General features: G+C 37.9%; 1 protein-coding gene across 5 annotated transcripts in view; it reads left to right on the top strand.

The window, feature by feature from the left end:
- ANKRD28 (ankyrin repeat domain 28) overlaps window positions 1–16,338 on the top strand; it is a 126,816-nt gene that overhangs the window by 38,253 nt on the left and 72,225 nt on the right. For 2 of the 5 annotated variants that reach the window (XM_086468133.1, XM_086468136.1), the window contains exons 1-2: window positions 8,850–9,062; window positions 10,148–10,231. In XM_086468133.1, the coding sequence (XP_086324259.1) occupies window positions 8,946–9,062; window positions 10,148–10,231 (201 nt within the window). In that variant the 5' untranslated portion in view covers window positions 8,850–8,945. Of the gene's footprint in view, window positions 1–8,377; window positions 8,398–8,849; window positions 9,072–10,147; window positions 10,232–16,338 lie in introns of those variants that run through there. The other 3 variants (XM_086468137.1, XM_086468134.1, XM_086468135.1) reach the window with 3 other exon arrangements.

The following is a 16,338-nucleotide window of genomic DNA, read 5'->3' as shown; positions in this document are numbered from 1 at the left end:
AAAGGTTTTAAATAGTTGAATGTGATGTTTGTTTCCTCCCTTCCATGGCTCAGAACGGTATGAATCATTTTTTTAGTGTTTCCCAGATAATAGTCTGAGCGGAAGCGTTATGCATTTCTGACTCAAGTTCTTAAATGTTGGTGGAGCACTCCCAGCCACTGCTGGTTTTGGCCATGTGGGAATTCCATAGGAATTTCAGACAAATGTATAAAGGCAAACATTTTGTAGCCATGGCAACTTACCCACGAGGATTCATGTGGTTGGTGACATAAAACTGTGAAAGCCCTCTGCTGACTGGCATAACTGACTTGACATTTCTGCCTAAATTCTGTAAGTGGTACGGGATAAAAATTCAGTCTTGAGAATCGCTTTTCACATTCGCAGAAGGTCTTGTAGAACACTAGGATTTATTACATTTTTATATGGCTGCTTGCTACTGTTCTTATCTGCTAAAATGAAAACGTCTTTTATGAACCCAAATCTCTTCCGTAGTTTCATATGCTCTTAATCAAATTCAGGCCTCTTTGTTCTTCCTATATAACTTGTAGCACAACTCAAAAGCGATACATATGCCAGTGTAACTGAAATGGTGCTGAAAAAAAATTAGTTAGCTAATGAATTTTATAGGGGGAAAAGGACTGGAAAAGGAGGAGAATGGCACAGCTGCACTAAAGAACGGTATTGGGAGGAATAACCTTGATGTGACTTGGAAAGGAGTAATTGATTTGTCTGTCATCCCAGGCTCATCAAACATGCTGCAATGACAGCTTTTGTGTTTCATCATTTACAGTGGAGCTAGCGATGGAATCAGATTGGTCACTCATCATGGGCAGCAGAGCAACTCGCGTTTCTATAAATCTACCTGACTAACATTTGCTTCTTCAGAAGCTCAGCAGTATGGCAATCCAGCAGAGTTTTAATGAGGAAATGATAAATTATTCCAGGTTTCTTGGCTCCAGCTAGAATTTCCTAATTCTCAATCTCAACACCAGCACTGTCCAGTGCTGAATCTGGGCGCATTGCATTGTACTGCTTTTCCTTGAAGGGGATTTCCAGCCTTCACCAAAAGAACCAAAGTTAAGAAAAAAACAAAATGAAGATAAAGGTTATTGTCTTGTAGCCCATACAGCTAAACAACTGTTACAGACCAAATGTAACGTGTTCCTAATCATCTGCAGTAAAAAACAAAACAAAAAACAAACAAATAAACAAAAAACAACAAAAAAAACCCACAAAAAGCATCTGAATCCAGAGAAGTTGAAACTTGTTCCTTTCCCACATAACAATGAAAGATTACACTCAGATTTTTTTTTTTTTTAAGTAGCTGGTAGGTAAGAATTGCTTCTTTTCCTTGGGATACAGGTGTAGGGAATTGGTTTCAGAGCATCAGAGCAAGAAAAAGCTGTTAAGCCTGCTCTGCTATACTTTAGAAGACCCCAAGGAGATCTACTGTTGTTCAAGGATGCAGCCTCTTGAGAGGCCTGTGATGATCTTGTGCATTATAGCATCTGTCCTTGAAGCCCAGACCATGCACTCTATTTGCAGGCCCCAGAGTACCTACTGAAGAGGGAAAAGCAAGCCCATGGTATGGTCAAAATAGGACAATGTTATGTTGACAGTTTGTGATGTGGGTTAGTTTTTTTTTGTTTTTTTGTTTTTTTTTGTAATAAATGATGAGCTTGATTCTGTTCTCTCTGCAGAAGCAGTATTGCAGGAAGAAATTTTCAAAGGGGAAATAACATAAACTCAGCACTTCCTGTGCTCATCTGTAGAGCATGACCATAGATCAGTAGAAAAGTAGATCAAAGGAGATGTACTAATTCTTCTTGGTGCGTGCATGTGTGCCCAGAGGGAATTCTCTCCTGATACAATTTAGTAGGATCACATTTTAGTTAATTTATAACAGTGCATGCATGATTGATATAAACACTTTGAAGACAATGTGATAGCTGGTATAAAACTAAGATTAGGAATTCTGCAGTCATTCACTTGCTCCAGCCAAGCTACCTTTATCTGTTTGTCCTCCTTGGGAAGATGTAGTGTCATCATTTCCTGAAGCATCGGGCTGCCAATGCCAGCTGTGACAGTGGGTTGATGTCTTCCAGTGTCTCTGGGTTGTTATTTTTGCTCCACTATTGTTGCGTTCCTGTCCAGTCTCACCTCCCAGCAACTGGCTGGGTAGTGCTGGGAGAGGATGATTGACATGTGAAAGAGCAAACAGGGGCTGCGGAGACTGAGCCTTTGATTTTTGTTCTGTTTGTTTCCTTCAACTTTGCTTTTGGAGCTGGTGTGCACAGCTGAAATGACTGCCTTCTGTAATTATTCCTGGAAGGATACTGTGGTTATGATTGTAATTGATGCCCTTTTCAGTGCCAGAAAACAAAATTGGCTGTGGACATGATCTGAGCTGGAAGGAACTAAGGAGGTCAGAAGCATTCCTGCTATCAGTGGCTTTTCTGCCTTTGCGCTGCCAACAGGTGAAAATACCTATAACTGATCTGTGGGCCTTGCTTTTCGTCAGACTTGTATGATTGTTATTTAGGAAACCTGTTGGGTGTAATAGCTGCCTTCTGTTTCAGTCAAAAGACAGGAAGGTGGCTGCTGTTAGGTGCAGCTGATGAATCAGTAGGAGGCCCCAGCCGGAGCATGTACACTTTTTTTATGAAGTATCTTGAGAATCTGAAGTTGGACAGACCAGAGGACTTATCTTATGTACTGTTTGTTAATGTAAGAATGGATTGTTGATTTTGATTACAGGGTTGTACGCTAAAAAAACACAAAAAGAAATCTGCCAGTGAAGTTAAATCTGGCCTTAATAAAAAGGGAAGTTTTGTGGGTGACATCCTAGCTAGAAAACCATGAGGGAAGATGCTGTTCCCTCGAATTTCCATTTTTAAGGAGAAATAGGACTTGTAATTTTTTTTTCTGTTTTTTAGGAATGTCTGCACTCAGTTATCTTTTTTTCTTTTTTTTGGTTGTTAGCCTCCATATTTTGGATATCGGAAAGAAATTGTTGTTTGGTTTTGTTTTTTTTTAAGGATTGATTTATCTTGTACTCTGGTGGTTCTAAGGTGCTTTAGCCAATAGTTTCTCTACCACTGTGTTGCTCAGATGTGTAAAATGTGCAAGAAGTCTTAAACAGGAAATTCCTTAGTAGACTTTTAACACTTTTAAGATACTTTGTTGGTCTTTGATCGGCTGATATTTCTGAAATATTTTTAAAAGGTTACAGTTCAATTAAGTATAAAACCATCTCAGTCACGAACAAACATTTTGCATTATTTTTGATTATGCTGCTCCAGTAGAATGAATGCTGTATTAATTTTCTTCTTTGTCATATTTGTGTCTCAGTTTTTGTTGATATGACTATTCAGTTACCGGATTTTTCTAATTGAAAAGTCTTAAGGGAAAGAAAATGCATGTCTACATAAAACAGTTCTGTAGATTGATAGAGGTTATATACTTGCATGAGAAAAAAGTAAGAACTGCCTGTGGTATCTGGGAGGTGCAAGCAAAGCTATTTTGCTTGTCCTTGGAAGCAGAAATGTGGAATCCAGAGGTTAAAACTACTCTCCTTTTTCTGCATCCCAGCTGTGCATATGCTCTGGAATAAACAGAGCAAAACTGGGAAGAAAGGTAGTAATTTTTGTAGCTTTAGACTGTTCTCTTTCCTGACTCCACCTCATTCCCTCTGGAGTGGGGAGGAAACAGCAGAGGAGTTCAGTTGAGTGACTCACAAGGCTTCTAGAAGTATTGTAACTTATATTCATGGTGATGCCCACATATAGACAGAGATAAGTGTTCAGCAACGCTTTAGTAAATATTCTAGCTAAATTATGTAAAAATCTGCTTATATTGGGACATGCCTATGTACTTACAGCTGTAGCTATTACAAGCAATCTTTCCGTTCTGAAGAAATTCATAGATTATGTCTTTACCTTGCAGAGCTGATAGAAGTTGTTTAAAAAATAATTCATGAGACTTACTTAGTTCTGTCAGGTTCCAGAAAAATTTAGAAACATTTCCTTCCTTTCCTAGATCCTTAATTATGCAATTAATCTCAGCTGGATCAATCTCAGCCCAAAAAAGACTTGGTAAATGCTGATTTGCAATAGAGAAATCTTTATTTGTGTAGGTTTGTTGATATTGACTGTGCTTCGGTGAGGTTTTCAGTGTCAGCAGCAGTGCTGCTACAGTCTCCTGCTCATCAGTTCCTAGAGAAAAGGGTAGATCTATAGAAAAGGTTGCTATTTTTAGCTGACTCAGGGTTCCTGTTTTTTTCTGTCTGGTGTAGACATAGCTGCTGTCATCCATGTTTTAACCTGCAGGTTGCATTCTTGTAATATATTCTCTTTATATGCACCCATGAAAGACTCTTGGAACTTGATTTACTTAGAGGCAATTGTATGAAAATCACAGCACTTTTTTTTTTTTTTTTTTGATTTGCAAAAAGCTATCCTGTCAACACAAAAGCTTTTTTGCAAAAATACATATGCTCAGTATTGTGCACTTATTCTTTTTTATTCTCTCGCCATTGCGCTCCTTAAAATTTTACAGTTAAACATGGGGATCTTACTTTGCTAACAATTAGATATTGTGAAGGCTATCAGATCACCCCTTGAGCCCCAGTAGACGTGGGATTCTTTTTTTTAAGTTAGGCCATTTTTGGCTTCCTTCCTGCTGCTCATTTAATAAGCTTTCTTATTGGAAATACGTGACATTTGGAGAAGATGGATGCTGATGACCTGCTGTCTTCAGTTATTTTCATTAAGATAAACTGAAAAGTGTTGTGTTTTGGGGTTGGTTTTTTTTGAGATGCCATGATCTTTCCTCATATCTTTGCAAAGATCCGTTATGATTCCTAAATTAGTTTGGGGAGAAGAGGCTTAAATTAATCCTTTTGAGTTTACTCTGCTTTCATTCTCTGTTACTATTATGTCATCTCCCACACTGAAAGTTATTAGGCTAGATAATCTGCTGAAAAACTGAAACCTTAGTTTGGTTTCTTTCAGTAGAATTGTGAACTTCAGCTTTTGGCTTTCAGAATAGCTGTTAGGTACATTTAGAAACTTGTGTTTTGCACACCAGAGGATACCTTGGATTTTTTTTTGAAGTTGAAAGGAGAGATGATTAGAGATGGTGTTTGCATTGAGGTGAAGCCAGCACTTTCAGAAAGGGATGGGAAGGGGAAAGATTGTTCTTTCAAGTAACGACCAAGTGCTAGTCCATTGTAAGTGAAAGTTGAATGTTTCTAGAACTGGTTCCTTTGGTTATGGAAGCAATTGCACACATGCACATTCCTAGTGTGAGTAGGGTTTTTTTGTCTGCTTACTTACATGGTTTAGATTGCTATGAAGATCAATATAATATTGACTCAGTTGTGTTGGTTCTCTTTCTAATGCAAACTGTGACGTATTGGCTTTTAACTCTTTGACTGCAATAATGACACCATGCAAAAATATATAATGTTATGCAAGATATAATATGTTAACTTGCTTTTGGAAATAGTTTATATTAATTTTATTTTAATTGGATGTAAGATCTCTAGAATAATTATCAGAGTAGATTCAAATATTCATAACTCTTCTGAATTTTCACAATTAACTGAGTGTGAAGTCCTATACTTTTTTAAGGTAACTGTTGGATTTCTAGCTGAATAATTTGAGTGTACTTCGGAGCATTAATTGCAGAGGTCAAAAATGGACCACTTTCAGATAATTTAAATGAACTTGGGCTTTATCTAGCAACATGTGCAGCTGGTATTCCAAAGAAAGCATATAGCATTTGCTTGTTTCATAAATGTGCTGACTCTCAAAAAGTTTTCGTTTACACTAAACATGTGGGCTTAGCCAGAAAATCATTATTGAACAAGTTTGTGTGTGTGTGTAGTATGAAACCCAAGTATGTATTTTGTCAGTGCACTTCGCTTGCAGACTTAAAATCTGAATTATAAGAAAAAATTTTAAATTAATGTTTAGTTATGCAAGCAAGCTATAGTGTGTTTTCCTTGGGGCATTTTTTCATAGACAGCAGGCAAAATATTTTCTAGGTTGTGGTTGCTGTGTTCCTTAGCAGATAGTAGGGTGTTGCAGTAGATAAGCCCTGAGGATGTCCATGTTTTTTTTTTAAACTGCTTTTGCCGTGGCCGAGAAGAACATGAGTTGTCATATGTATTCATGTGTATCTGTGGTGTTTCTTTTTAATAAATGGTTGAAATTCTAGAACAAAGCAGCGTAGTGTACAAAGAGTTGCTTTTTCATAATTAAGACCAAAAGTATGAAATTCCAAAACAACTGGACTCTATATAATGAACAGAATATATTTATAAAGATGTTTATTAGTCACATGCTGTAAATGAGAACACTTGGGAAATTTGAATCTGAAATTTCACAGTGAATCAGAAACTGGTGCTATATTCTGCCAGGACAGCAGTCCTGAGCTCAGGGAGCCCTTGCCTGAGGTACTCTTTTTGCACTTAGAAAAACCTTCACCTACATGAAGTGTCAGTAGGTGTGTGTTAAGCAATTTATTATGTTGCAGTGAAGCGATCGTAGGCATTATTTCAAAGGAGTGGGGATGTGAGCTTTTCCTGCCGTGGCCCCCAAAGGTGGGAATTCAATATGTCTATTAATATCCAAACCATTTAATATACCACTTAAAGCTGTCTTTCTCTCTGCTTGGATTCACATGTGAAACCTGAGTGCAAATGCTTTATTGAAGAGCTAGGAACTTCTTCACCATTGACAAATTTCGATCTTGTCAGCCCCTGAAGGACATTAGAAATGCCTTCATACTGCACAGCAGGCGCAAAAACCCTCCCTCCCTCTGTTCCTGTAACACTGAAGCTTATCCAGCACTTTGACAGAAGCCATTTACATAATACACCCACAAGCCAGCACCATTTAGGCAGATTCAAGCTGAAATATTTATTCAGCAAGTTGTAGGGCTTTATATTATATTTTTATTATTATATTTAAATTATACTCAATGTAATTTTTTTCAAGCTGAGGGTATGTTTGTCTGTACTAGTTGTGAAAAACCATGGGTTTGGTCATTTTAACTGGGTTTTTAATAGTCAGCCGATTATTTTGAGAGATTTTAGTTTCATTTAATTTTCAGAGTATTTATGTAGGCAGTTTCGTGTCTTCAATGAGTTAAGGAAGGACTGTTTTGCTGCTCTGACCAGTGCCATATGAAAGCAGTTAAAATGCTGGAATTGTTTACTGCCTAAATTGTTGTTAGTCAGCAGAGCCAGTACACCAGATTTCTTTGCGGCTTTTCGTGGAAAATATTAAACAGTCGCTCTTTCTTCAGTTATAGGATTTTTACGTTTTCAGCTGCGTTAGTCACATAACTGGCACAGACGTAACTGCAAAGGCTGTCCCCCCCCCCCCCCCCCCCCAAAAAAAGAAAAGCGCGCTTTTTTTGGTGCCAGAGGAAGTTGCAATGGGAGCGGTGGCTGGGTTCTCTGGTAAGTGTGACATGTGAGCATTACTAGGCATTTCATCCTGCCAGGCTGCAGTTGCTGCTCGCCAGGCTGCTGCTCAGTGGGAATGCTTCTGTGGCGGTGGTTTGTGCTCTGCTCCTACGGGCTTTTAATGACCGGCTCAGACAACCAGGCTTTTTTTTAAGCTTTGCAAGGCTATCTGCTGATTGTATAATTTAATTTGTCAAGGAAAAAAACGTGATAAGCAGAAGCTCTAACTGAAGAGGAGAATCAGGTTGGCACAGTGACAGATGTTTGGATAAAGAAGTTGGCTCAGAGAAGATGTACGGAGTCTGATTTTTTTTTTTTTTCCCCTCCTTTTTTCCTCTCTCCCTCAATCTGAATGAGGACTATCATGGGAACTGCATTCACATGGTGATCAAAAGAAACACTTGAGTGATGAACTGCTTTTGCAGAAGTCCAAGGCAGTAATTTGAGCATTTGTGTGCAGTAGCTAGCTTGTTTTGCTGAAGCATTTTTCCTCAACAGTATTTCTGCCTAACGCGTTCCCTGATGGAGAAACCACAGCTACTGCCCGGTGAAGGAGAAATGAACGCTCCGCATTGCTTGCGTCCCTGATGGAGTAACGCTGTCTGCGTTGCTGTCGTTTGGGGAGGTTGGATTCAACCGGCAATACTATTCAAGGAGTTCATTGTCCCTGTGGTCTGACTCATCGCATGTAAATGTACTGCAGCCGTGCTGTACGTTGCAGATATTTCTCTTGCATGGGAAAGAATTATTTTCCTCTAAGCAGGTCCTGAATAACTGCTGGAAACAAGATGCATTTTTCTGGCTGGACTGTTTTTGACGTTGAGAAAGGAAGCTGTAGAATGACAGGATGATCAGAAGGCACGTTTGTTTTCAGTCACCAGAAAGCCTGCGACAGTTGATTTAAAACTGACCTTGCAAAAGTGGGTATAGCTGCGGCCGTCTCTCTCGGGGCAATTGTTCCTTCTTTTGGGGCAATTGTTCCTTGTTCTGTCCTTGATAGGACAGTGTCGTGTCTTCTGCAACAATGATTTCACTGTGGGGGTAGAAGGACGCCGTGGAAGTTGTGACATTAACAAAGACAAATTTGCTTGTGAAAGGACAGCTGTGTGCGACAGTGAGTGCTGTTCGAATGGATTTGGATCTTGGGATATTTTTATCAGCTGTTCCACAGTTTCATTATTGTGGTTTCGATGCCTAGGGAAATTTTATTTTTTAAAGAACAACTTTTTTTTCAGCATTGTTTTGAACATCTCAGGGTGTTTAAATCTGAAAAATGAGATGTAAGGGGGGATTGGAATGTCCTTTTTTAAATGCTAATATACCGTGGTAGCACTCACAAGTTTGTGAGGGTGTGTGACACAGGTGAAAATATTTCCTCTATGGTCCCTGTTGTGATACCTGCGGTCTGGTTCCAAAAGTACTGTTGCTGGCATTTTTTTGTTTGCTTTTGCTTCCTCAAACGGATCGAATGAGTCGAGTCTGTATTGTTGTTTTGGAGGAGGTGGAAGATGATTCTCCCACATTTATTTCCAAATTACCTCAGGAAAATATATCTTTACGTCCATCGCCCTCTGGAAACGTGCTGGTAAGGCATGTTGTTTGTTGGCATAGTTCCTGCTTATAATACTGTCGCAAATATCAATAGTAATTTTCCTAAGATTAACATGAATATGCATGATGTTGAGGCAAGACAAGGTGATAAAACTGCCTAAAGAGGGGGAAAAGCTGAAACTTAGTTTTAGAATTAATATCTGCAAGGGCTTATTCTTTTTTGTGTAACTTTATTTATGGTGCAGCAGTAACAGATCTCAAGTCTTGTATAACAGCAGAGGAGTTTTAGAGGTCTTGGTAAACTGTATTTGAGGTAAATGACTTTTCACCCCCGACTCCACTCCTCATTCCTCAATGGTAGATTTATGCAGTACCCCTTTGGAAACTGATGTGATGATTGTATTGCAATAATATGCTGTGTTTATTTTGAGAACTGATAGAGTATATAGTGTGCATCAAGCCAGAGCAATTCTAAGCTAAAATAAAAAACCAGCATAAGTCATAATCTTGATGTAACTGTTAGATTCAAGTTACCACTTTTTGGAAGTGATCAATGCTGGGGACTATGCTTTTATTGCTTTAAATACTTTTATTTTGTCAAGTGACTGACTTAAATCTTGCTAGCATACTTCAGCAGCTTTTCTTACTTAGTAAGAAATACTGCTATATTTAGTAATAGATGTGTGTGAGTGTGAATTTGTTGCCATACTTATCTGATGCACTTGGCTTTCCTTCTCTGTCTAAACAGGTGAAAAACTTGCAGTAACTGTAGTCACTTGCTAATGTAAAAGGGGTTTATTTGCTTATATTGTATAGCATTTGCAGCACATAACAGCCCTAGTTCTGTTGTGAGGAGTTCACTTTTCAGCAGTTACAAGCTGGTCTTCTGGGCTCTTTTTTGTATTTTACTGACGTAGAGTATGTTTGTGTGTTTGAGGTTTTTAAAACTTGCAATTTCTTCAAGTCTAAATAATCTTTCAGGTTTCTTTATTTCACTGCCTGGGATGTTTTATTTTGACATCATCTTGTGTTTGTGTTAGGTATCAAAAAACACATGTGTATCACTAAAAACTAAAATGGGCTTGTATTCTAAAATGTGGGTGTTTTTCTTCATTTCAGCCACCATTGGTTCAAGCTATATTTAATGGAGATCCTGATGAAGTTCGCGCACTGATATTTAAGAAAGAAGATGTTAATTTTCAGGTAAAAACAAACACCATTAGCATCATTAGCTTTAAATACATTTTAATTTTGTTTTGATACAGCTTTCTGCTATACTAACAGATTTAAAACTTTGTTAATTCATGAGATGTAAATTTTACTGCTTTTATGTAATAGGCAAAGTAAAGTCTATATACACACTTAATACTGTGAAGTAAGAACATAGCTTTGTACATTTGTGTTGATAGCAAAGACCTAAGCCTGTATTCCTTTCAAATGTTAGTTCAGCAGTGCTTGGGTAACTGAAAAGCTTGTTTATGCAGTTACATCAGACTTTTTAGGAGTTAGACTGGTTAAATGTGATGCTATGTGGACTTTGATTCTTTTTAAATTAAATACAGCATATAGTATACATTAGACAATTATAAGAAAATAGTTCAGGGTTTCAGTAGGTAGGTTTGATAGTGGATTTTAAAAAGGGGAGCTTAATGATTATATTAATAAGTAAAAATGAGAAATTGTGTTTGTATGTCCTATTTGCTGTGCTGCAAACCCAGACACAGCAGACTTAAAAATTGTACTGAAACGAAATTGAGTTTGTTCCATTGGGTGAAATTCAAGGTTTGAACAGCATGCAGTTACTGTATTTACTTTCTATTAAAATTCTAATATGCATGCTTGGCACTATGCAAGATAGCATAGCATAAACTCTTTACATTGATTTGAAATTACTTTGAATATTAAAGCAGACTGACATAAACCATATAGGGCTTAAACACTATGGGTATATACGTAGCTGCTTCTCCTCCAAATGCATCGGAAGTGATGCTAAAGAGCAGAGGCTAACATCTAGATGCCACATAGTAGAGAGCGTAAGACCATGATAATTGTGTATACTTTCTTCTTCAGAGATGTAGACCGAAAGCAAATACTTAGTTTGGTATGTGTATTTTGACATTTAAAAGCATTCTGCAGAATTTATATCTGATCAATGCTAGCTGCAGTATAAGGGAGCCCTCCCATTGTCTTGAAGAGCTTGAGTAGGACCCTGTATAAGTGAACTTGCTGTCAAAGCTAAAGTTTTGCTTGATAAGGTTGGACTTTTTTCCTCTCCTTTTTCAGTAGTTTTGCATGTTCTTAAGCAAGATTGTATGATGGATTATGTAATATCAAAAGACTTAATCTTCTGTTTAGTTATGAGAGCATTAGCTGTGTATCTTTCCAGTCTCTTCATATGTATGCTCTGGTCACGTTGCCATTTTTATTTTTAAAAGCTGATTAGTCTGTGTTGTTTCATTTATATTCCTCCGTGTGTAAGTTGGGTTTAGCATTCATAGTTATATTGCCTGTAAACAAAGTTAGGTTAGTAACTTTCTGCTTTTTTGATTATCAATTACGAAAGCCTCTGCTAAATTTTAGTGTGTATTTGGTAGTGGTTTGGTTTTGATTTTTGTTCTATCTCAACTTTTGTTACTTGCCCGTAAATACAAAGTCAGCAGATGTGCTTAAGTAGGAAAGCGTGTAATTGTTTGATGTCTTTGAAGAGGGTTACTTCAGACTGCCAGGTAGTTAACAGTGAAGAATAATATTGTAGATAGAATATTTAATATCTGGAGGTCATTAAATTTTACACCTTTGGGTTTTTTATTTTATTTCTTTCTGTGGATACATCTCCCTTTAACAGAACGTGTGCGCATCTTAGGCTGGTAACACCGAAGGTGTGTTTAGAATCCATCCAGAACAAATACGCTATTTCTTCAAGCCACCTTCTTCAGCATAGGCAGATGCTTATCACACATGACCATTTCTTCTTACTGTGGCACTCCTAGTCCTACTAAGTATTTCATGTTGTATTCACATATATCCCTTGAAACACTGTTTGATGGGACTAAAAAAGCATATAAATTCTCCCATTGTTTGGTAGAAATGAAGTAAACTGCCTAGTGGATTTTGCTTTGTGTCTGTGCAGGTGCGTTTGTTCTTTCCCTTAGGTTTGTCATTGCTGGATGTACTTGGCTGCAGATAATAAATCCTTACATCATCTAGATCCAAAGTTGTCCTTAGTTATGTGTCATAAATTGGTGTGGACAGAAGGAGGGGAAAAAGTGAAGAAAATTAAGTGGTTGTGTATTTCCTAATAAAGTGAAGGATCTTGATAAACTGTTTTGACCATTGTGGATTGTATTAGACCAGTGTCTATGTTGGTTTTTTTTCCACTTCGCTCTCCAAGTACTTCAGTACAGTTGTTTGAATTCCGGAGTCATTCCCTCTAATGCCTCTGCAGAGACATTTCCCTCTCTCAAGAGCAACTAATTATTTTGCAGTGTGTATTCTAATAGTTGAGATTCCTTCCTTCCTCCCTTCCCCTGAGCTCGGGCTGGACTCTGTAACTGGAGACCTAGCAGGGTTCTGCAAATTGATTTTGCCCAGAAGTGAACTGAAGATAAGCTGTTATAGGTCTTTGTTGTGACAGTGACATTCATCTAGGAAAGTTGTTAGTATCTTGATGAGATGTGGGTGGTTTTTTTCCTTCTGTTATCATACAGCTTCATTTACATTTTTACTTTTGGGGCATGTGATCTTTAACATTAATCACAATTGGCTTAATACTCTTTTTAAAGCGAAGTGAGTTGAGTCTATGTGTTTGACTTCCCAACGCTAGGCTGTGGTAACCCCTTGATATTATGATACTAGCTAAAGATTGCACGGAGGTTGGACTGCATTAGAGCATTATTCTGAAAACAGATGTCTTCTACCATAGTGTTATATTTAGAAGGATTCTGAGATGGGTGGCCTTTCATAACATGGTTGTTGTGTGCGACTGTAAGATGATGCATTGATAGCAAACAGGCTTTTTCAGGAAGATTGTTCTCTGTTCATACCACAGCAGCCTCTTTGAGTCACAGGCTTAGTCTAGATTTAGAAAGTATGTATTGTATTCCATTCTGCAGTTGTAATCTTTTGTGAAGAAAGAGCAAACTGAGTGTATCCCTAGCTGCTTAAGCTGGGATAGAAAAATGGTTTTACCTTCTCTGCAAGTTGGAATTGTGCAGCTTTTTTGTAAGACAAAACCATTTTATAGGAACTTTGTTCAAATGTATTATTTGGAAAGTGAACTCTCTTGAGGCTCCAATTAATGGAAAAAACAGAGGGGAAGGGGTTGCTTCTCCCTCCCCTTCCCCAAGAAAGCTTGAGAAACTGTAGCTGCCTGTTTTGTGAATCAGGCTTAAATCACACAGATCACATATGTCAAGCCTGATACAATTTCTGTTGTATGCATGGCTCTTGCTATGCTCTGTGTGTTCGTGTATATGTACCTACAGGTTTTAAAAAATTATTACTATTTCTTGGTACCATCCTGAGCTTTTGGGACTTGACAGTATGGAAAATCTGGTGTGGTGACTGACACTTTTAAGATCTCTTTATTAGTTAATGGGGATCCCCAACATTTCCTGCTCTTGCTGATTAGATTAGTATGGCCAGTCTGAATTTAATATACTTTTCAGCAGTTACTTCTAGCTAACTAAATGATTTCAGCATTGCCTTTAGTAAATCAGGATTTTTATGATTTGGAGGCCTATTACTGTTGCAAACTATGCCACTTCTGTTTGTACTTCTATGATGTATGTTCAGTTTAAAAGATCATGAAAAAGGAGTATTTCTTCTCAGCTATTTGTTAAAGATATAATTCTGTGTGGGGAATACCAGCTCACTGTCAAAAGTGATTTAAAGGTTGCAGATCTGACTATTGAAATGATTGTTCAAAATCAGAACAATTTTTCCTCCTCCTAGGCCTGTTGGGATAGTATTTCTTGCCATGGAAAGTGATACTTCAGGTAACCCAATATGCAGTTTCTATAACCCGATTGCACTTGATCTTAGCCGGGGGTATAAACATCTGATCCTCTCTGGAACTGGTGTCAGTGTGCCCCTTGCTCTTCTCACGCTAAATCCAAGCAAGCGCTGTTTTGGAGGAATCCCGAAAATCACGCAGGTCTCTCCCAATGTTCAAAAGCTCTCACTGCTCCTATTTAAAATAGTGGTATTGACATATGCGATTAGTGACTTAAACATGAAACACCTGTATCTCACTGCTCGTTGTGCTTTGTGGGATTAAAATAGATTTAAACTATGAAACATGTTTTAAAGCTGCTTTATGTGTGAGTTGATGGGGGTTTTCAAACATAAAATGCTGGATGGGAAAATGAAATTCCACTTACTGTACTAGGGACTGTAGCAATCAAGTTTATCTGTACAGTTTCTATTCTGGACTATCGGCCATCCAGCACAGCTCTTAATTTAATGGCTCTTTTCTATACTAAGTAACCAAAAAATAAAAGCTCACCTCTGCTACTGTTTTGGGAAGAAGGGAAAACAAAACAAAACTGTAGAATCAAACAATCTTGTCCGCCTTCCCTAACGCCCACCTGTATTAGATCACAATGAAGTGTTGCCCATAAATCCCAAGTTTTGTTCTAGGACTGACAAGGGGTGTGATCTGGTAGCACCGAAGTGCTAGGTACAAGTAGAAGGGCTAAGTGTATGTATCTGACTCCATTATTTTGAGCAATAGGGTTGCTGTGCTGTTGCAGTAGAGATGTGGGCTCCATTCCCAGTCCTGCTAAATGTGGGTTTGCATAATGTCTTCTTTATGTTATTTGCGTACAAGGAGAAAGTTGCTGGGTGTTGTTCTAGGATAAGATACAACATCTTATTTGATTTCCTGTTGATTTTTTAATTTATCTTGCTCTGTGGGTCATGGCATATACTGAAAGAGGAGGAAAGTTGGTTTGTCTAGGACTTCTCACACAGCATTGGGTCTGAGTACCAGGAGAACTAGATTATCAAGGGTCTCAAATATCCTAGTAATTTAGGAATGAATAATGAAAATGAAAGCACAGTTTAAAAACCAGGAAGGATTCTTTGTGATGCTGGTATTCGTCAGCAGAGTCCTAAAAGACTTAAATTGTGGGGTAACTTTTTTTTTCTGCAGGCTTGAGAGTGCAGTGTAGAGCAGGAAAGCCTGAATTACTTGGCTGAAATATGGAACGTTCTGCAAAATTTAGTGGAGTTCAACATTCTGATGATACAAATAAATTCTGTACCTGTTTGATACATTAAGAGAATTTTTGTGTATGTTATGTGAAAAACTGTAATTGCTCTCTAATTCAGCAATTACATTGAAATACCTCTCAATGTAAAGAACCTTACATATGTAAATATCATGGACTTGCTTAAAAACCAATAAACAAAAAGCTATAATGTGTAATGAGGTAAAAATAACCTTTAGGAATTTTTTTTACCTTTATGTTTGTTATCTTTCTGTAGCCAATTCTTTTAACAATGACTAATCTGGATTTTTTTTTTTTTTTTTTGCTTTTTGATAAAAAGTGTGCATGGCCTGAGTACAACTGCAAATGTAAATTCACTTTAGTTTGACCTATCTGTGCCTCTAAAAACCTCTTTCTGCATTAATGACTATGCTTGAAGTGTGTGTTGTGCCTTTTGTAACTTAAGAGTCATATTAGTGTGAGAATTTGCTGGTCGGGACAACTGGAAGAAGTCGCTCAGAGCAGGTTAATACCTGATGCTTTTCAAGTAGTGGTGGTTCATCTGCAATACCATGTTTCTGTGCTTTTGTGGAGGGCTTCAGGGAGGCTGTTTTTAACAGGGGATGGAAATAGTTTTGAAAACAGCGGGGAAAAGTTTTGAAGAGAGGTTTGCATGGGCTAGATAAAAGCAATGGGAAGGCAGGCATGTCCCCATCATACTCCTTTCCATTTCAGGAATACTGTGACCATTAATCAGAGAAAAGGGTTGTGGTGTTTTGTAACCGTTTGTGATTTGGTCCCCCCAGAGTATGCTTGCAGGGAAATAATTTTCCAGGCCAATTCATCAATAGCACCTCTTGTTACTGGATAAAGCTTCTGGCGATCAGAGCAAAGCTACTGTGTGGCTTTTGTATCTAAACTGGTGAGAATATATAGTAGTTAAAAGCTAGCATAATGTAGCAAATGCTAAGCAGGAATTATGCACAGTTTTTAACTCTTCAAGCTGTGTTTCTGAAGAGGTGAGATTATGGGTTTGTGAACTAGTCTGTTTGTTCCAGGCGCACATCAGAGCTGGTGTTGGTAACTGTTTTGTCAGGT

Source organism: Leptosomus discolor, chromosome 7, assembly GCF_034619465.1.
Source record: "Leptosomus discolor isolate bLepDis1 chromosome 7, bLepDis1.hap2, whole genome shotgun sequence".
NCBI lineage: Eukaryota > Metazoa > Chordata > Aves > Leptosomiformes > Leptosomidae > Leptosomus > Leptosomus discolor.
Note: the sequence above shows the minus strand (reverse complement) of the source record. Positions and strands in the feature narration are given on the sequence as shown.